The sequence below is a fragment of the Alnus glutinosa genome, chromosome 12 (assembly GCF_958979055.1).
Source record: "Alnus glutinosa chromosome 12, dhAlnGlut1.1, whole genome shotgun sequence".
Lineage (NCBI taxonomy): Eukaryota > Viridiplantae > Streptophyta > Magnoliopsida > Fagales > Betulaceae > Alnus > Alnus glutinosa.
Window position 1 is genome coordinate 1,327,811 of NC_084897.1, and position 21,052 is coordinate 1,348,862.

Consider the following 21,052-nt stretch of genomic DNA (forward strand, 5'->3'; position numbering starts at 1 on the left):
TCCAAAACAAGAAAACTTTGAGCCCCTTGACTTCAAAAAATCAATTAACAAAGCTGAGTCGTCACAGTTATGGAAGTCAATAATAATGGGTTAGTTGAGAGTTCTTGACGCGTTGCAAGTATGTCTTCAATAATGGGATTAGGATTAGGATTAGGATTAGGATCCTAATGGCCCACATCTTGCAGCAACGTGAGCAAAAGTCGGCTCATGTATAAGAGAATTGATAGAGAGGGGACATTCAACCGACCCCTCTTCTTATTTTAATATTAAAAAAAAATAATTTCAATCAAAAAGAAAAAAAAAACATAAGAAAAGTTTACTTTAGCTTTTGAAATTGATTTTTTTAATATTAAAAGGATGAGAGGGGATGTCCAATGATCAATTCTCCATGTATAAAGTGTCATGAGTACTCATATCGCACCTCATTAAAAGCGTTACAAATATTAATTAAATAATGGACATAAATTTTCGACAAATTAATTTGTAAAAAATTTCATACAACTCATATATTAGAGTGACATGTGTTATTTAAACATTTGAGAAACACATGTTTTTCTATTAATGTTATTAAAATAGCATGTGAGAAGCACATTCTATTAAAACATCATGCGTTTTTCATATGTCAAGGGACACATGTCAATCTTATATGTAAGTTGTATGAAATTTCTTATAAACTGGTATGTAGAAAATTTATATCCTTAAATAATTATATATTTTTTTTTTATTAATTTGAACTTTTGAAATAGGTGGTTATAATTCATATATATGCATGGCATCAAAACGATCGTAAGTTCAAAGATAAGGATCTATTATAATTAGGTTAATATATATGTAGTTCGAACAACGGCAAGCTACGGGGCTTACCTGTCCTGTGCAACCTAGGGTGTTGAGCCCGCTTGCTCGGGGCAAGTGGGTCTCACAACCTCTTTTTTAAACTCTCTGAATTTTAGCAACCTAATTGTATGTAGTAGTTCTTAATCCAATGTTCGAATTCTAAATCTATAAATTATCTATTTCAATTAAATATTTTAAGTGATAAATAAAGTATTAAATTAATATTAATTGCATAATCAAATTTATTATTTTTTGTCTGGTAATTAACTCAATTTGTATAATATAATACACGTCTCTCTCGTAAAGAGCTTTTGCTACTTCACAAGCTTTCTGAATAGCAAGTTTTAATCTTAAAGTGGGCAAAGAAGTTTGATTAGAAGGAAGTAGCAGGCAAACATGGCACTAAGATCTCATTGAATTTCGGAGAGACGCGCGTTTAGGTAGAACTAAGAAAAGCCATACCACAGGCCCACAGCCAAGTTATGCGTTCATCCATTTCTTGTGTGCTGTTTGTTTGGCTCAAAAGAAAGAAAAAAAACGTTTCTTTAGGATGTCATAAATGAAAGTACTGATCAATGAAGCATATACGTAGCAGCAGCTTCCACCTGTTTCAACTAACTAATTAAAATCCTTTGCCTTCTCTTCTTTCTCCATAAATTCAACGTACATTCGCTGTGGCTTCACCAGTACCATTGCATGACTTCACTGAAAGCTCTGATCACTCTCGAGCTCCGATCCCCCTCTCTGGATGCATGTACCACTGTACCAGTGTATGCTAGCGTGCGCATATTATATGTTTTTTATGTATTTAAACATGGTAGAATTATATATGGTAGCTAGCTTAATGCATGTGTAATAATGGGGTTATGGCGGTTTTGTGAATTGAGCCTTTTGTTTAATTTGTCAAATGGTTTTCTTGTATTTCTGAGGATTAACTTCATGGCGGGTTTCAAGGCCCATGGTCTTGTCAAATGGTTTTCTCAAAGTTTGATATAAATGCATGAGTACGTTATTCGGCTTCTTTCTTGTGTGCATTTTCTTGTTTAAAAAAATTTCCTGTGGCCTTTTTCATGCTGTTATTTAAGTATCTCCAACTTATATTTAAATGTTCATAGCTTTGGATTTGTAATTTCGTTTCCATATTTCTCACACAGGTGAAAGTGGTAATGTTCATCAACATTTTTCCCTCTCTTGTTTTCGTTTATTTTTTTCCTGTCAATTTAGGGCATGTTAATTGAGTATTGTAAGACCAATTATTTTCTAAAGAGGCTCGTTCTTTCATGAGTTTCAATGGTGCTTAATGAGCTTTAATTGGCCTTGTAAACTTATTCAACGGTCCTTACTTCTTTTGGTCAATTGCATATGGTTTTGAACATTGACTCTGCCATTATTTTTATGTTTTTGGTATGCTAATTTTCTATGGCCGGCATTAATTGAGTTTCAGTACTCATTTTTCTGCATCCATAAAAAACCATGTTAATTTGTCGATGCTTTGCAGCTTTAGAGTAATGGATCGTTTATGAGCTTTTATTGCTTTCCTTTGATTGTTTACTTGGATGATTTAGAGGTGCTTCATGAACATTGTTTGGGCTTTTGGACCTATTTTTCTTTTTCGACTACATGTAACTTTATGTGTGCGCTGCCGCTTCTCAGGTTTCACATTTGAGAATGATGAAGATTTTTTCAGCTCAGGTTCAGGAGGGAAGGAAGGGCCAGGATGGGAAACCATCAGTTGGTCCAGTGTATCGTAATTTGCTCTCCAAGAATGGTTTTCCTCCACCAGATCCCAATTTAAGTACAACTTGGGATGTCTTCAGGTAATCAGTTGACAAATGCTTTGTTTTTAACCATAACAAAAGGCAGTAATAAGTTGCATATCACAAGCTTGTGAGAAAGTTATTCTATTGTTTTGAGTGTATTAAAGATTCAAAACATGCCATAGAAGTGGAAATGAAAGCTATAGACCATCTAAAAAAATTGAACTTGAGGAACCACATTATCTTTACTATCGATCGAAGTTTGGTAGAAAGTTTTTGTTAAGGGCCTAACTATTGATCCAAAAGTCTTAGGACAATTGGATACCCTTTACTCTTAGCATCGTAACATTTCACTACACTTCTGGATCCGACGTGGTGTACGTCTACTATGATACCAATTGGAATACAAGTTTCAGATGGTTTAAATACAAGTAATTCTGCTATGGTACATTTCTTTGACAATCTGAGGATCTTGATATGCAGTATATCTGTAGAGAAGAATCCTAGAAATAGGATGCTTGGATGGCGTAACTCTGTTGATGGGAAGGTAAGTATCTTTTAATTTTGAGAGTAGTGATTGTATGTGTCAAGTAGTTTTGATGATTGATATAATTGTGATTTCTTTTGGCCTTCAGCTGGGGCCTTATGTCTGGAAAACGTACAAGGAAGTTTATGATGAAGTTGTGCATATTGGTTCTGCATTACGAGCATCTGGTGCTGAGCCTGTAAGCCCACATATGCTGATCTGTCAGGGGCTTGTGATTTGAGTGCGTGCTAAATATAAGTATTTGGCAAGTAGAGCTATTCTCTTTCAATGGACTTATATTCTTTCTGGCTTTATTGATATTTCTCTGATAGGGCTCCCGGGTTGGAATTTATGGATCAAACTGCCCTCAGTGGGTTATGGCTATGCAGGTCTGTTTGACATTTTCTTCTGTCTAGTTTTGCTTGTTGTCAAACTGTTTTATATTTTTATTTTTTGATAATCTGTAATGAACAAGTTGTTCAAATTTTGTGCAGGCTTGCAATGCCCAGAGTTTGGTTTGTGTGCCTCTCTATGATACCCTTGGTAAAACTTCTTGTGAAATCCTGGTTTGTGTCTTGAAGTTTTAGTCTCTCTCTCTTTCTCTCTCTCATTAAATGACCAGAATTTGATTCTTTTGACCTAAAAGCTCCCAATTAGATTAATTGCCATTTTGAGGGCCAGAGTTAGTTTTGAGTTGTCTGTCGTTTTCATTTTGTTTCTCTCTCTGGTCCAAATGAAAGAACCATATCAAACTAATTGCCTATTTGGTGAACTCTCCTATCTTGACCCTTAAATCATTACCTCTCCTGCTTGGCTGTACATTACTTGCTATTACACTTATCATAGATTTTCTCAAGGCATTGTACTTGGAGCCACTTTAGATTTTTCTTACTTGCTGATTCATTCTTTTATTCATAAGCAGCTATTTGGTATTTTCAAGTTTCATTTTGAAGCATTTCATTGATTTCAGGCATTTTTTTTATAAGTAATTTCAATAAATTTAATCAAGTCCTTAAGGGTGTGTTGAATGCAGGGCCAGGCGCAGTCAACTTTATTCTAAACCATGCGGAAGTTGATTTTGTCTTTGTTCAGGATAAGAAAGTGAAAGAAGTGAGAACTGAAAAAAAACTTGACCTGCTTTGTGATGACGTGATATACTTAACCACATTATCTCAAATTTTAATAGCAATGGATAGTTCTGATTAGACAAATGTACTTGCACTTGCAGCTACTAAATCCTGATTGTAGATCTGCTCAACGGCTGAAAAGTAAGAATGGCTGAATAAATTGTGTTCTGCTCCATCTGAAGGCATTCTACTGAGTTTGGTTGTGTTTGCAGCTTTGGTGTGCTTCACTTCCTTGACAGAGGAGGAGAAGAATAAGGCAGCTGGCATTGGGATGAAACCATTCTCATGGAATGAGTTCCTCCAAATGGTCAGTTTCTCAAATTCTTGTTTGAATATGTTGTTCAATGAAATAATCTGCATACAATGTAACTAAACATAGAAAAAGTGTTTGATTTTCTTTAGTAAATTATTCTGAAAGAAATACTAGTACCTCTTCTACTACACAAGCAGTAGTATTTGCTATTCATTGTGGTCTGCTATGCTTTGAAGCATTTTCCATCATCCTGGAATTTGTCTTAGTACATCTCTAATGGAAGATCGCCTTACACAAACAAATCTATGCATATGGATCTCTCTCTCTCTCTCTCTCTACCCCCTATAGCCATGGAGACATTGGAGAGGCATTGTGTGTTTGGACACATTTATGTGTAAACTTAGTGGAATTCATGCTGTCTGTTGTCATGTCCTATGTATCTATTTTGCATAAAAAATGCATTCATTTTTTTCCCTCTTAAGGTAGTAAGATATAAGAGTCACTTCCCACCAAAGCTAAAGTCAACTAACTTAAATGTCATTCTCACTTATAGCAATATTAGTTCAATGCTCGACATGCTTTCTTCTGCTGTGTTGATCTTAACAGTTTCTTGTTCTTCAGGGAAAAGCAAACCCCTCAGAGATTATTCCGCCTCAGGATTTCCACATTTGCACAATTATGTACACGAGTGGCACAAGCGGAGATCCTAAAGGTGTTGTGTTAACACATGAAAACCTTACAAGTTTGATAAGAGGGATTGACCTATTTTTGGAACAATTTGAAGACAAGGTAAGCACAGTTCTTGAACTTCTGATGGTTTGTTTTGACTCTTTCTGTTGAAGTTAATATCCATGACATCTTGCTAAGCTATAAACAATTCTAATGAACGTATCTCTTTTCCTTTGCATGTCTCAAATACCCAATTAAGGACTTTAATGCGCAAAACCTGTGTATCATTTTGTATGTTTCTCCTATGTATCAAACGAAAACATATGATATGTTTTCTAATCATTATTAAACTTTGTGGATCAACTTTCCACTTAAGGATCTGCTTGGAAGCACATCCCACAGGGTCTAGCGGGTACCTGTCTTCCTTCTGTATGAATGAGATTATTAAAATAAATAAATTTCCATATGGATAATCTCTGGGATCTTCTCTGATTTGGGTTATGTTTTGATCCCTCCCTCTCTGTTGAGTCTGTTCTTTTCCTAACACATGTACCTTTTGACCCTTGACAGATGACAGAAGATGATGTGTATCTTTCTTTCCTGCCCTTGGCTCATATCCTTGACCGTGTGATTGAAGAGTATTTTTTTCGTAATGGTGCTTCTGTTGGCTACTATCATGGGGTATGTTGCTGAAACTATTTCTAATTCTTCTTTGAAGTTTAGGCATCCTTTCTACTTATCAAAAAAAAGTTTAGGCATCCTTTCTTCTTCTTTTATCCAAATGGTATACAAGAGTGGGAAAATAAAAAAGGCAAAGGATGATGAGATAGAAAATATAAAGGAAAAGAAAATTAGTTGTTCTCATATTTGGTGGATGGACCAAAGAATAAAAATATGGCAATCGACAATGGTATCTATGATGTCCCACATTGCCTGGGTATGGGAATGAGTATATGCTTATATGTATATTCGCACCATTCTTGACACAACGCGTTTTAAAGCCATTATGACTATGAACTTATCAAAACTCCGCAGTTAAGTGTGCTTCTGCAAAAGTAGTACCAAGATGGATGACCTCTTGGGAAGTCTGGTTTGTAGGAGCCAAAAGCAGATAATATTGTGTCGTTGAGGGTCGGCTGTTACAAATTTTATAACGACCTAGGGAAAAGCGCTAGCGACATTTGCGCTATCATTCCAAAAGGACTAGTCAATTTGAAACTTTCTTAGAATCCCTTATAAAGCCTAGTTTCACTTTGTAACTAGGCAATGCGGGACTTAACACCCATAAGTATCTTTATAAACCACTCACTTTAGGGTATGTTGCTGAAACTATTTCTAATTCTTCTTTGAAGTTTAGGCATCCTTTCTTCTTCTTTTATCCAGATGGTATACAAGAGCGGGAAAATAAAAAAGGCAAAGGATGATGAGATAGAAAATATAAAGGAAAAGAAAATTAGTTGTTCTCATATTTGGTGGATGGACCAAAGAATAAAAATATGGCAATCGACAATGGTATCTATGACGTCCCACATTGCCTGGGTATGGGAATAAGTATATGCTTATATGTATATTCGCACCCTTCTTGACACAACGCGTTTTAAAGCCATTATGATTATGAACCTATCAAAATTCTGCAGTTAAGTGTACTTCTGTAAGAGTAGTACCAAGATGGATGACCTCTTGGGAAGTCTGGTTTGTAGGAGCTAAAAGCAGACAATATTGTGTCATTAAGGGTCAGCTGTTACAAATTTTATAACGACCTAAGGAAAAGCACTAGCGACATCTGCGCTATCATTCCAAAAGGACTAGTCAATTTGAAACTTTCTTAGAATCCCTTATAAAGCCTAGTTTCACTTTGTAACTAGGTAATACGAGACTTAACACCTATAAGTATCTTTATAAACCACTCACTTTATGTGAGCTATTAATCTCTTCCCAATATGGGACCGGGGTGTTACAGTATCAGTGACAGGATACTGTCAAAATGCTGTTTGACTTTTATATGCTTTTGTCTAAAATCATGGTTTCTTATTTGAAGGATCTTAATGCGTTGAGGGATGATATGATTGAGCTGAAGCCAACAGTTCTTGCTGGGGTTCCTCGAGTTTTTGAAAAAGTGCATGAAGGCATGGAAGCTAGTGATCAATCAGCTAAAACTTAATAAATTCATCAATTTCAGATAACCTACATATCTGCTCATGCTCATCTATATTTCAGGTATAAAAAATGCATTGCAAGAACTCAACCCAGTAAGGAGAACATTTTTTGACATTTTCTACAGATAGTAAGTAGTAATTGCTTTTCTGTTTAGTTCTTATCTAATAAGTTTTAGGGTTTGATTTTGCGACGTTGATGCGCCATTCTATTGCTATACAGCAAACTTGCTTGGATGAATTTTGGCTTCAAACAGAAAAATGCAGCACCGTTAGCAGATCTATTGGCATTCAGGAAGGTTGTGTCTTTTCTCCTTTGATACCTGTGATTCAAAACTCAATATCTGACCACAAAAAAACAGCTCACAAACTGCTGTACCATGTGGCCTCATCTTGATTTATGCCATTAAATCATGTTTACTCCTTCTACTCTGTTGTTATTTGAATCCATTTAAAACTGTACAGGATTCATTATCCATATACCCAGGATCCTTGGCTATGTTATACTTAAGACTGCTTTTAAAAAAATGGGTCAATTTATGTCCACATTATTGCCTTTCCTGTTTATCCAAACAGTGCATCTCTTCAGCTGAGGAAAAGCAGCCCTCAAATTCCTAATGTCTTTTATTTATTTCAACTTTGCTTAGGTCAAAGCCAGATTAGGTGGACGGCTTCGGCTAATAATTTCTGGAGGTGCACCCTTGAGCGCTGAGGTGGAAGAATTCTTGAGGGTTACTTGCTGTGCCTTTGTAGTCACAGGCTATGGTAAAGACTTCTTTTGTAGCAGTCCACAATAATAAGTACAGACCATCATACAAGGTTTAGTTAAAATTGGGAGGATGTTTTATAAATTGCATGAAACACCAGCACAGTCCACCATAATTATTTAGTTGATGTCGATGAATCATCATGATCAGCATACTTCTGTGGATCTTGTTACTCATATTAAGAGTGATTCTGCGACCTTTTAAATTTATCACTGAAAGTTGTAGCTATATTTTCCACTACTTCAAAGTTGCTTCAGGGTTGTTGGAATTCTGTTTGCACATATTACCTTTAGTTGGAGTTGTTGGAATTCTTCTGTGAGCCAAGAGCCAAGAGCCAATTCCATCCTTAGTGCTTTATCACAGCATTTATACACATACCCATCGCATTGTGATTCAGGGTTGACAGAAACTTGTGGACCAACAACTCTTGGCTTTCCTGATGAGATGTGCATGATTGGTACTGTTGGTTCTGTTGGTGTGTACAATGAGCTGCGCCTGGAGGAGGTTCCGGAGATGGGCTACGATCCACTCGGAGAGCCGCCGTGTGGTGAGGTATGTGTGAGAGGGAAGACTGTCTTTGCTGCGTACCACAAAAATCCTGAATTAACTACAGAATCCATTAAAGATGGCTGGTTTCACACAGGTTGAGCAGAGTCATTTCTTGTTAAGTTAATTATACTTCAGAAAATTGTAGTCTGATTTTTTTCACTCTTTGGCTTCCTCAGGGGACATAGGGGAAATACTTCCAAATGGAGTTGTTAAGATTATTGATAGAAAGAAGAATCTAATAAAACTTTCTCAAGGAGAGTATGTTGCACTTGAGTATCTGGAAAACGTTTATGGTATTAGTCCAATTGTTGAAGATGTGAGCATCTTATCCAGTTCTGATTGATTGCATAAAAAGTTTATATACAGTCATTTAGTTCTTTGTTGATGGGTATATAACGGTTATCTGAAAATATTTCCGTTGCTTTGAAGATCTGGGTCTATGGGAGCAGCCTAAAGTCCAAGCTGGTTGCAGTGGTTATACCACAAGAAGAAAACACCAAAAAGTGGGCGTCTTCAAATGGTCATACGGGTTCATTCTCCGAATTATGTTCCCTTGATCAGTTAAAGGATTATGTGCTCTCTGAGCTCAAGTCTACTGCTGAGAGAAACAAGGTATTACTGATTCAAACTAAAGTTATACATGTATTCAATCTTTATGCATTCTCTCATACAAGTTGAGAAACAGTAATCACTACTGACTTAATACCTGTGCACCTTGGAAGTATTAGATAAGAGTAATGCTGTTTAGTAGAATGCTATACGACTGCTATACAACTTGATGATGTGGTAGTGAAAATCAGTCTTTTGATCAGCACTTATACAAAAAAAATCGATGGCTGATTTTCATTGTCACGTCATCCCAATTGTATGACAGTCATATAGCAGTTTACTAAATAGCATTACTCATTAGATAATTGTCTTTGCACAATGCCTCTTACCGGCCTTTCTCTTTCTCCGGTACTTAACTATGGGATGATTAATTTGTTAATTTGTTTTGATCTGTTTTTTCCACAAATTACCTCCCTTTTGTTGAATCAGCTGAGAGGCTTTGAACATATCAAAGGAGTCATTCTAGAGCCCCGCCCCTTTGATATGGAAAGAGAATTGATAACTGCAACAATGAAGAAGAAAAGAAATAAATTGCTTGCTCTGTACAAGGTATGTTCAAGCTCTCTTTTCTCCTCCTTTTGGGCTTCTATTAAATAATCATAAGGAGAGTGCTTGAACGTAACTGCATATTTTTCAGGCGCAAATTGATGAGCTCTACCGGATTTGACTAGAAAATAACCATGCATAAAGGTTTCAAGACCAAGTTAGTTGTCCTACTGGTGTAATTTCTCTGCTTATAAATACTGGATGGAGTACGAAACTATGTAGTTTCTCTGCTTATCCATGTCCTATTAGCTGTTGGATTTATTCATAAGAATAACTCATTTCCCAAAATTGCCTAGTTGCTCAATCCAACCATCAAAATGCTTATCATATGAATCTTAGGGACGAAACTAAAAATTTAACTTTACGGGGCCAAACTGCATTGAGCTTTTTTTAGGGGGCCAAAGTAAAATAATAATAATATATATATATATATATATATATATATATATATATATATATATATATATATATATATATATATATATATATATATATATTTATTTATTTATTAAAACAAATTTAAAGGTTAAATCTTTTATTATTGGTGGAAGGGGGGGGGCAGAGAGGAGTCATGGCTCACTCCAACCCCCTATAGGTCTGTCACCGACTCACTGCATATGATTCTCTCAATAATCAATCTTGGCTACCCTTAGAATTCACTTTATTTTTTATGTGGGGAAATTAATATTAAACCACTTATTTTTAAGTTGACAAGAAAATGTGAATTTAATAATTTAATATTTTTAGCCGTTTGTTTAATATGCAGTTCTCCAAATGCAATTAAGTTTGAGAATAGGTTTTAGATGTTTAAATTATAAAATAAAATGGCATCCTCAATATCATTCAAAAATATTTTCTTTCAAACACAAATGGAAACTCTCAAGCCTATCAATTAGTCTTGAGATATTATAAGCCCCCATTGTTTAAAAGTAATTAAAACTTGTTGTTTCATTTTGAACTAATTTGGCTTAGACCCAAATGAATTGAAATTTATAGATCAAATATTATAAATGGTTTAATCAAATTTAAGAGCACAGGTATTTATAGTTTCAAAATGCGAATTTCAAGTGTAAAATCTACATATTATGTCGAAGAGAAATTTAGGGTGTGGAGATCTTCTCATTTATACAAAAAAGAAAAAAAAAAAAAAAAAAAACCCTTCATAAATAAGCTTCATGGCACAATGAATACATTGTACAATCAACTCAATTAAAAGTAATGCTAAATATTCAACTTCCACACCACTCTTATATAATTGGGCTGATGTAGCAGTGCCCATCGGCCTTTAAATTTTATTTTATTTTATGTTTAATAAAGGCTGATCCAAGTACTTATGAGTACTGTCACATCAATTCAGTTATATGAGAATTGGATGAAAGTTAAGTATGTAACATTACTTCTCAACTAAACTTCACTACGTAAAACGCATACCATAGTATTGAATCGCCACTTCAATGACGTGTCGTTAAGGAAAAAAGTAAAGCAAGAAACTGTATTTTTTTTATCTCACAATGCTGACATGACAGTCCCGACCAATCCTTAGATCAATTATTTTTATTATAATTAATAAAAAAAGAAAAGAAAAAAAGAATTGATTTAAGGATTGATCGGGACTGTCACGATAACATTGTCGGATAGTTATTGGATAAAAATGTAATTTCTAACGTTTCTTTTAAAAAAGAAAAAAAGAAAAAAAAAAAAGAAAAAAAGAGAGACAACAATGCCAATTTGGCAGTTCCGATGGTAGCACCAAATTAATTTGTTTGGCGCAAGCGCGTGTAATAAAGGAACTATATTGGGTAAAAACTTGGCCACAAAAATTTGTAGAAAGTCATGATGCATAGGTTAGACAAATCCCTACTTGGAACATCTTCCCGCCACATTTGCACTCTTTCAACGCTCAATCTCAATTCCATGATTAACACCTGCCTCGATGAAAACCGCACAAACCATGCACGTAAACTGTTCGATCAAAATCCCTCGTCCCGGAACGTCGTCACGTGGAACACTGTGATCGCTGGGTACGTAAAAAGCGACCAAATGCAACATGCGCAGGACTTGTTCGATCAAATGCCCATGAAAGACGTGGTTTCGTGGAACACCATGCTATCGGGTTTGCAGAAGACCAAAAACCCAGAAGGAGTGTACTTATGCCTTTTACAAATGGGAAGAGTTGGTTTGAGACCGAATGAGTATACTGTGTCGACAGTGATTAGCGCGGTTTTGGACTCTGTGTTCAATGTATTAGTCTCACAGGTTCATGCTCGTGCTGTCTGTTTGGCACTTAATATGAGCGTGTTTGTTGGGTCAGCGTTGATGAGAGGATATGCGAATGTGGGGGATCGGGTGGGTTTACAGAGAGGGTTTGATGAGATATTGGTGAAAGATGTTACGTCATGGAATGCGTTAGTTTCGGGATATATGGAATTGGGTTGCTTGGTTGAGGCTCAGAGAGTCTTTGATGGGATGCCAGTAAAGAATGTAGTTTCTTGGACTAGTTTGGTAAGTGGGTATATTGGCAATAAGAGGATAAACAAAGCTCGGTCTGTTTTCAATAACATGAGCGAAAGGAATGTGGTTTCGTGGACTGTAATGATAAGTGGGTATGTACAAAATCAAAAATTTATGGATGCATTAAAGCTTTTTATCCGGATGTTGAAATCGGGGAATCGCCCTAATCATTTTACGTTGTCTAGTGTCTTAGATGCAATTGCTGAGTGTTCTTCTCTTATCATGGGACAACAAGTTCATTCTAGCATCTTAAAGTCCAGCACACCAGGTGATGTTATCTTGTCAACCTCATTGGTTGATATGTACGCAAAATGTGGGGACATTGAAGCAGCGTTTAGCCTTTTTGAGTCCATGCCAAAGAAGAATTTGGTGTCATGGAATTCAATAATAGGAGGTTATGCCAGGCATGGATTAGCAACAAGAGCCCTTGAGGAGTTTGAAAGAATGATAAAGAGTGGTGTTAGGCCTGATGAAGTTACATTTGTCAATGTGCTATCAGCGTGTGGGCATGGGGGACTGATTGAAGAAGGTGAAAAGTACTTCTACTCCATGGGGGAGTACGCTGTAAAAGCAGGAGTGGAGCATTATGCTTGCATGGTGGACCTCTATGGGAGAGCAGGTAAGCTGGAGAAAGCAGAGAAATTGATCAAGAGGATGCCTTGTGAGCCTGATGTTGTTGTGTGGGGTGCATTGCTTGGCGCATGTGGCTTGCATTCAAGTTTGGAACTTGGTCAGTTTGCTGCTGAGGGAATTTCCAAATTGAAAATTGATCATCCTGCAGTATATTCAATGCTTTCAAAGATCCACAGTGAAAAGGGAGTATGGAGCAGTGTGATTGAGTTAAGGGAAATGATGAAAGAGAGGCGTGTTAATAAGCAGAAGGCAGCTAGTTGGGTTGAGTCTCCTTTCGGTGTAAGATGAACAAAATGACAGAGCAATACTTCTGTTAAAGACATCTTAGTTACCAAATTATTCAATTAAAGATCTTTCCACTCTTCAAAATCTTTTGAATGATGTCTTCTGCTCGTCTTTAATGAGAAATGGAAGTCCAACATGAGAAAGGATTTTTTGAAGTTTAGTACTCAAAGTCAAGTGGCAAGATATGTCACTTGAAACATGAGCATATTACTCATGAAGTTGCTCCAAGACATCCTGAGTGCGAATGTGGTTGATGTTTATGTAAAATCTACTGCAGCAGAACTCGAGGATCAAGATCAAAATATTTTTAGACAGGCAGAAGTACCCGAAATGATGAGTAAGGCAAAGTTCTCTTTGACTAGTTTTATGCATGAACGAGTGGTCAAGAACTTGAAACCTAGCTATTTATGGAAAAATTTGGGTAACGTAGCCCTAATGAAAGTAAAATGATGAACTTAAATCAACTAATGAACAACTTTCATCCCTTTCTAAATGGAGGAAAAGAATTTATGTAGAGACATCTAGCATCATGTGAATATGTACCCGAGTCCTACATTGGTTCCCGGTGGTGGGTCTATCGTAAGTGTTCTAGTGCAAATTCATATTTTGTATGAATTAAAGCATTGTATGGATAGATTTCACACTATTTGTACACTAGATTAACTAAGCTATGAAAGAAATTATGGGGAACCTTAATTATGACTAATCCATTCTGTATGTATAACAAATATCTGTGTTTGTCACACTCACAAGTTACACCCAAGCTAGGCCTCAATTTGGCTCAGCTTTGCAATTTCAACCGTGGGGGATGCTTACTGACCTTACTTAAAATACCCTTTTTTAAGTTTCCCATTTTATTCTCTTGTTCCATTGAAGAAACGTTGAGTTTATACTTCATAGATATAGACAACGGGACATATAACCATCTGCCTGACCGCCTCCCCACATGCTCTTTTCAAGTCTGGAATTCAAGCAACCTGCTCCAGCTGAAATATGTCCAAAACCCAAAAACATGGCCTCACAAACAGTACAGTCTATCCTTGCACATGAATGTTCGGCCGAAGTCTACTGGCCAGTAACTGTCTTTAAGAAGCACAAAATCTTTTTTGTCACCACTTACCAGTCAACACGGGGGAGAGAGAAGGATTGGGATCCTCAAGTACCCACGGACGAGCGTGTAAGTGAGTGAGTGAGTGAGAGAGAAAGAGAGAGAGAGGAATCCCCAGAATATGCAATTCCGACAATGAATTTCAACGGAATCCTGAATCGAGAGGTAGAGGGGAATCCCCAGAACTATAGCATTCATTTCCCATTTTCTCAAAATGTTAATCACCTTCTTGAAAGTCGAATAGCAACCAAAACCACCAGATCCACAACAAATTGAGATAGGTAATACAATACAAAACTATAGGTAACTAAAACTAACACTAGGTAATGGTACAGAAACTTGGCCAAATTTCCACCGTTTTAATTAACTAACTGGGCGCTGTTGAGAGTTGCAGAACGGGTAATATAATGAAAGAATCCAGCTCTCAAAATATGTCCTTGCCTTGTCTCCGAAGAAGAAACAGATAAAGGAGTCAAAAGCTATGGACGGTGAGAACTTCATTTTTTGTTCTTGCTCTCCTCTCTATCCTTCTCCCGCTTCTTGTATAGCCTTTCAAGAACACGTTTGGCCTCACACTGGGGGAAGTTCGTCAGATCATAATAGTGTGGTGCTACATCAATTATCCTGTACCCAAAGACTTGCTGGTTAGTGTTGACAGTACATTTTCTAGGACTTCAATGCCAGAAAAAGGACACTACTAAAATAGAAACACGATTGAATACTACTACTAAACCAAAAAAATTCTAAAATCACCCAATAATTAAGCCTGAAAAAAATTGTGGTTAAATGTACTTAGCTTTACTTAGGTAAACAACTAGTTTTTAGACGCTTAATCCAAGGGCATATATTAGCCAAGATTATTGAAAATGGAACTGTTTTTAAATTTCCTAGTTGACCCCATTCCCAAGCTGCAGACTATAAACAAGCTAAGTTCAATTAATGTGCAACCCAAAACCTAAAGGCTTAGGATCTATTATTGACAAAACTAACTAGCAAGGACCAAATATTGGAGTTCAGTCATACATCCACCTATCATGACTAAAGAATCCCACTAATTGAGCCTGATAGGATGCCAAACCACTACTAAGAAAACATCAGAATTATTAAAGAAAAAAGAAACACTAAAAGAAAATATGAAACTAACCATTCACCACGGATGTCTGTCACTGTCCGAATGAAATTCCTGCTTGTTAGGACATATTCATTATAAATGACCCACTCTGGCTTGTGATCCAAGCAATTTGAAGGATGCAAGTGCACCACCTACAAGACAATGCAGGAATCTTAAATCTCATTCTTATTCACAACACACAACCTTGATACAGCATATCTTGGAATCAACAATAAAGATGGCTGAAGAAAAGGAGAATAAAAGAAACCGTTTTACATACTTGGTTGTCTTTCACTGTTAAGTAGTGTCCAGTTCTTTCCAGGTGAGCTACCTGCATGAAGTATCCTGCTAGCATAGCCTTCCTTATGTTGACGTAGTAGTCACGGCTGTTGAAATCAGTGCTGCACAACTTGAGGTTAAACCTGGCCATGATACGCACTAGCTGTTGTCTAACGTTATCAGCAGACTTCAACGCCCTATGATTGACGAAGTTCTCATAGCACCAAGATGGATCGTCGTCTGCAACCCATCCACAAACAAAAAAGAAGAATAAGATCAAATTGTATAAAGGAATAAGTTACAACCCTTACAAAAGACATAAAAGTAACTACTCACTGTTTTGCTTGTAAGCATGGTACACATTCAAGAGCGTCAGGTGATCTCCATCGATGTGCCCAAACCTAGCTTTCGCTTCATCAGCAGCTTTTTGAGCCTCCCTAGGCCGGACAAAGCAATTGGGTACTAAAGAAAGAAATTGGTTATCACAGAGGAGGCCCACGGAGGTCAGCAGATGCATAGAGGCGAGACGAGACCATTTGCTTCATGAGAGAATACTGAGAAACTGCAACTATCTGCATCAGCACTTACTTAGAATTCCTATGGTGCATGCCAACCGGGGGCATGGAACCCAGAGAAGACAGTTGCTGATGACAACCTAATTTGACACAGTATTCTAACCACGTGCACAAGCACTTGCATGTGTAAGCAGTTAGAAGACATCATATGCACAGAAACATGCCTGTGCACATGCCAGACCAATGGCAGTGCATCCAATAATGATGCCGCCCAGCGCTACATTCCTATATTACTGAGACAGGACTCAAGATGGACACAAGAAAAGAGCAAGACAAAAAAAAAAAAAAAAAAAATTACCTGAAAGCATGGCAGAAATCGACAGAATTTCATTTGAACAAATGAACTCGGGACTAACAACGAGCATCTTTGACATCTGAGGATCTAATGGAAATTCACTCATAATTTCCCCAAGCTTTGTCAAATTTCCATCATCATCTAACGCTCCCAAGTAATTCAAAACCTCTAATGCCCGCATCAATGTCTCTGGAGCAGGAGGATCCATAAAATCAAAATGCACCAGGTCATCTATCCCCAATTTCTTCAAGGTAAGAACCGTATTTGCAAGGTTTGATCTCAATATTTCTGGATAGGTCTGTGGCTGAAGATCATTATGGAAACTTTTCTCGGTATAAAGTCTAAAGCATTTCCCGGGCTGAGTTCTTCCAGCACGCCCCGATCTCTGATGTGCACTGGCTTTAGATATTGGAGATACCAACAAGGACTCAACACGCACTCGTGGGTTATAAACCTTCTGTTTTGCAAACCCAGGGTCAATGACATATACTATACCATCAATGGTCAAAGATGTTTCTGCAACGTTTGTTGAGACCACAATCTTCCTTCCAGGAGGACCACCCTCTATCACTGGAGGTGGAGCTGGTTCAAAGATCTTCTGCTGCATAGCTGGAGGAAGGGTAGAATACAGAGGCACTGCTTTCACAGGTCCCACCTGGTCACCCAGATTTGCAACTTCCTTCAATATTTTCCGGCATGCATCTTCTATCTCCTCCTCACCAGTGAGGAAAACTAGTATATCTCCAGGAGTTTCACACATGTGAATCTGCACAACTGTCCGGATTGCTGCCTCCAGATAGTCCCTTTCAGGATCTTGGGTGTAGAATATCTCCACAGGATGAAGCCTCCCAGGAACTTTCATAAGTGGTGCACTGAAAAAATAACCCTGAAACTTTTCAGCCTCAAGAGTTGCACTCATCACAACTAGCTTCAGGTCAGGTCTATTTTTCAACACCTCCTTCAGAAGCCCAAATAGAACATCAGTTGCCAATGTTCTTTCGTGAGCCTCATCAAGAATTATGACTTGGTAACGTTCCAAAAGTGGATCTGTCATTGCTTCCCTCAACAGCATACCATCTGTTAGATATCTGCCACATAAAATAACAACATAAGTAAACTTACAACTTAGGTCGAAGCAACACCCACCCCCCCCCCCCCCCCCCCCCCGGGCCCCCTCTCTTTTCCCTTTGTTTTTTTTTTTCCGAAGAAAGAAAAGAACTATTTAAACAGAAGGATGAGCTTACTTCAAAACTGTTTTTGCACTACTGCAGTCTTCAAAACGGATACTATAACCAACCTCTTCTCCAATAGTTACATCCATCTCTTCAGCAACACGTCTAGAAACAGACATTGCAGCCACCCTCCGAGGCTGAGTGCATCCAATCATCAGCTTTTTGCGTTTATCTGGATTTTCCATATCAACAGCTTCCAAAACGAACTGGGGAATCTGTATAACAGTAACATGCTTTTAGTTATCCACATCAAGTACACAAGAATTATTCCTTGCTCTAGAACCAGTAGACATACATTAGTTTTCTTTGTGCACATATAAATCAACAGTAACGTATGCCTACTACAAGCTTCAACACAACATCAAACACTCTCTCTAAGCATGAAATTATGCCTTTTCACTACTATCAAATAAAATGCAAGTTGACCCTACATCCACTAAACTTCCCAACTGACCACTCCATTTGATTCATGATCATGAACCCAAAAAGCCAAAAAATATTTTTTTTTTATAAGAAAATCAAGTCTTATTAAAAGCGTAAGGCTCCCCTAAGTACACACTAGAAGTATACAAAATGACAAAAACCATAAGATATTAAACAGCCAAAAAAGTAACAATGGAAAAGCAACAAACCAGGAAAACAGAATATCCAACATAACATTGGACAAAAAGCCCAAATACTCAGTTTGGCTTCGCTGCCAAATGTATGATTCAAATTTAGCACATTGGAATTCCAGCAAATCATATAGAACACAACCTAAAACTCAACTTGGTTGTCTACAAAAAAAATCATTACCTAGACATTTAGGACATGTCAATTGAATCCTAGGCCACAGAAATTATTGAAAAAATTCCGATTTCACGAGCAAAGCAAACCCAAGAAAACAAGAAACCGGAAGCTATCAAAAGTCATTATTATTTTTCGTCCACTTACACAGCAATCAGACACCAATCACAAAACCCAAAATTCACTTTCTCAGCAACCAAAAGCTATCAACGAGCAAGAAACGAAAAGCTATCAGCCATTATTTTTCCTCCGCTTTCTCAGCAACCAAACGGCAAACATTTCTCTATTTTATTTTTCATTAGTCGGAAACAAACCTGAGTGGTTTTGCCACTACCAGTCTCACCAACGAGGATGATGGTCTGGTTAGCCTTGAGGACCTGCAAGAACTCGTCCTTCTGGTGCCACACCGGCAAGCTCCTCCTCTTCTCCAATATCTCGTAGTACCTCTGCGAATACGGCCTTCCCGTCCACCGATTGATGCCGCCATTGTTGTTGTTCATCGCAGCTCCTCCACCGTTCGATTTGGAGATCTTCGCCGAGATCGAGGTCTCGTCCACCACGTCGAACAAGCTCACTTTCCTCTTCCTCTCCGTTCCCATCACAAACCCTAACCGCACGGACAGCACGGAATCCCAACAAGTTGGAAACCTCCGACGATCCGAGTTTAAAATCAAATAGGATCCGATTCCGATTCGAAGCAAACGAAAACCCTAGGATGAGAAATTTTGACTTACTGTGAGAGGGAGAGTGAGAGACAAAAAGAAGCTAGGGCACATTCGGAACGGTATTTATAGGAGCCAAACAGAGAGAGGAGCTGAAGTTTCCAGAATTACAGAGGAGTCCCTGTTGTTTTTCTGTTTTAATTTTCAACTTATTTCATTTGGGACCCTTTGCTCTGATTTTGTTTTTGTTTCTATTTTTTTTTTTTTTAAAAAAAAATGTTATTAAAATTATAATCAAACCAGTATTTTTTTTTTCAATTTATTGTAAAATAAACTTAAATTCCATTTATTTCGATGTAAAATATTTTTTACTTTATCAACAATACGATGAGTGCAGTTGCGTAACATTCTCTGTGTGTTTGGGATGAAAAAGAATTGGGAAAAGTACATATAACCCCCTCAAACTACCACTTCATTGTTAATGTCCTCCAAACTACCAATTGTGTCAATGTCCCCCTCTAAACTACAAAAAACTGTCAATGTCTCATTAATGACAAAAATACCCTTCAATAAATTATTAAAATAAAATAAAAACTAAAAAAATATTTTAAAAAATATAAAATAACAAAAGTTTATACAAAAAAAAATTAAAAATTAAAAACTGTTTTTTTTTTTTTTGTTAAAACAAATTATTTTTGTAAGTTTCAATTATTTTTTTGTTTGGTTTTTTTTTTTTTAAAAAAAAATTATTCTTTTTCGTTTTTTTAATTTAATAAAAAACTGGTTTTTACTTTTTCTTTTTCGTTTGTTTTTTTTTTATTAAAAAAATGTTTTTATATTTTTCAGTTATTTTTTCCTTTTTTATTTAATTTGTTTTTTAAAAAATAATTTTTTAGTTTTTATTTTTAGTTTTAGTTTTTTTTTTTCGAATTTATAAGGACATTTTTGTCTTATTTAAAAAAAAATTTAGGATTATTTTTGTCTTTTTGTTGATATTATGAGAGACATTGACATTTTTTGGTAGTTTGAGGAGGGCAATTGACACAATTGGTAGTTTGGAGGGTACATTGACAATTGAGTGGTAGTTTGAGGGGGATATGCGTACTTTTCTCAAAAGAATTTGTTGTCAGTAGCACAGCTAACAACCTTCGATACTATGTGGTGTTTGGCCAAGAAGATTTGAAGGTATATCGAAGCTTTACTCGCTTGAACAAGAGTTGGTTAGGTCCGTTAATACTAATATTATGAAACAATTATCGGATATAAATATCATATAACATTACTCGTACTATTAAATACCGCAAAATACACTTCAAAAAAAAAAAATACCACAAAATAAAATCAAACCACATAACTTTAAAAACTTGCCTAAATCCCAATAGTCAATTTTAACCGACAGACTCATATTTTAAGAGTAATTTTATATGTACATTAAATGTCCATTAAAAGATGAGGTGTCTTTTAAAATCACTATTGAACGTATAATTAATCAAATGATAATTTTGATCAAATGGTAATTTTAAATATCACTTTATTTTTTGATAAACACTTAATAGATACTTAATGCATACGTTAAACTACTTATGTTTTAACGGTTAGGATTTGTTTAGTATTTTATTTTTCAGCCTGGCTCGAATAAGGGATCCACTGGAGCCTGGCTTTGATTGATATTGGGTTTGAAATTCGGATCCAATTTGTCGTCCACCTTTTAAAGTTTTTCAATTTGTTTTGGATTATATTGGGCCGTGGCCGATGAAGTTGAGCCCATTCAAGTAACGAACTTAA

The 21,052-nt window shown here is 36.6% G+C and overlaps 3 protein-coding genes across 10 annotated transcripts; 2 read left to right on the top strand and 1 right to left on the bottom strand.

Annotated features, from left to right (window-relative positions):
* Positions 1-1,332: 1,332 nt before the first annotated feature.
* LOC133851695 (long chain acyl-CoA synthetase 1-like) lies at positions 1,333-10,078 on the top strand. 6 transcript variants are annotated; one of them, XM_062288232.1, is made up of 20 exons: positions 1,333-1,614; positions 2,488-2,651; positions 3,075-3,138; positions 3,227-3,316; positions 3,450-3,506; positions 3,612-3,660; positions 4,151-4,227; positions 4,346-4,385; positions 4,457-4,551; positions 5,119-5,286; positions 5,737-5,847; positions 7,205-7,292; positions 7,384-7,450; positions 7,543-7,618; positions 7,967-8,084; positions 8,484-8,729; positions 8,812-8,951; positions 9,065-9,247; positions 9,674-9,793; positions 9,882-10,078. In XM_062288232.1, exons 1-20 carry the CDS (start codon positions 1,531-1,533, stop codon positions 9,909-9,911), a joined length of 2,067 nt encoding a protein of 688 aa, XP_062144216.1. In that variant the 5' UTR covers positions 1,333-1,530; the 3' UTR covers positions 9,912-10,078. The 6 variants fall into 6 exon arrangements, with proteins under 6 accessions (XP_062144216.1, XP_062144218.1, XP_062144222.1 ...); XM_062288234.1 differs by having other exon boundaries at positions 1,333-1,604; XM_062288238.1 differs by lacking the exon at positions 1,333-1,614 and adding an exon at positions 1,755-1,838.
* A 1,484-nt stretch (positions 10,079-11,562) lies between these two features.
* On the top strand, positions 11,563-13,306 carry LOC133851292 (pentatricopeptide repeat-containing protein At4g02750-like). The gene has a single exon (XM_062287630.1). The coding sequence runs from the start codon at positions 11,624-11,626 to the stop codon at positions 13,220-13,222; it is 1,599 nt and encodes a 532-aa protein (XP_062143614.1). The 5' UTR covers positions 11,563-11,623; the 3' UTR covers positions 13,223-13,306.
* A 1,187-nt stretch (positions 13,307-14,493) lies between these two features.
* On the bottom strand, positions 14,494-19,376 carry LOC133851291 (probable pre-mRNA-splicing factor ATP-dependent RNA helicase DEAH2). Of its 3 annotated transcripts, XM_062287628.1 has the most exons (7): positions 18,920-19,371; positions 17,832-18,034; positions 16,591-17,675; positions 16,054-16,179; positions 15,719-15,957; positions 15,472-15,590; positions 14,494-14,951 (listed from the first exon to the last, which is right to left on the bottom strand). In XM_062287628.1, exons 1-7 carry the CDS (start codon positions 19,202-19,204, stop codon positions 14,825-14,827), a joined length of 2,184 nt encoding a protein of 727 aa, XP_062143612.1. In that variant the 5' UTR covers positions 19,205-19,371; the 3' UTR covers positions 14,494-14,824. The 3 variants fall into 3 exon arrangements, 1 of the variants encoding a protein (XP_062143612.1); XR_009895792.1 differs by lacking the exons at positions 14,494-14,951; positions 15,472-15,590 and having other exon boundaries at positions 15,935-15,957; positions 16,054-16,279; positions 18,920-19,376; XR_009895793.1 differs by lacking the exons at positions 14,494-14,951; positions 15,472-15,590 and having other exon boundaries at positions 15,935-15,957; positions 16,054-16,289; positions 18,920-19,376.
* Between the last annotated feature and the right edge of the window lie 1,676 nt (positions 19,377-21,052).

Excerpts from the sequence above, each read along its gene's own strand:
- LOC133851292 (XM_062287630.1), top strand. The coding sequence starts at position 11,624 with ATGATGCATAGGTTAGACAAATCCCTACTTGGAACATCTTCCCGCCAC.
- LOC133851695 (XM_062288232.1), top strand. The coding sequence starts at position 1,531 with ATGACTTCACTGAAAGCTCTGATCACTCTCGAGCTCCGATCCCCCTCT. Across the intron at positions 2,652-3,074 it reads ACAACTTGGGATGTCTTCAG|TATATCTGTAGAGAAGAATC; the intron begins GTAATCAGTTGA and ends CTTGATATGCAG. Across the intron at positions 3,661-4,150 it reads GCCTCTCTATGATACCCTTG|GGCCAGGCGCAGTCAACTTT; the intron begins GTAAAACTTCTT and ends TGTTGAATGCAG.
- LOC133851291 (XM_062287628.1), bottom strand. The coding sequence starts at position 19,204 with ATGGGAACGGAGAGGAAGAGGAAAGTGAGCTTGTTCGACGTGGTGGAC. Across the intron at positions 16,180-16,590 it reads GATTTCTGCCATGCTTTCAG|TACCCAATTGCTTTGTCCGG; the intron begins GTAATTTTTTTT and ends TTCTTTCTTTAG. Across the intron at positions 15,591-15,718 it reads TAACAGTGAAAGACAACCAA|GTGGTGCACTTGCATCCTTC; the intron begins GTATGTAAAACG and ends ATTGTCTTGTAG.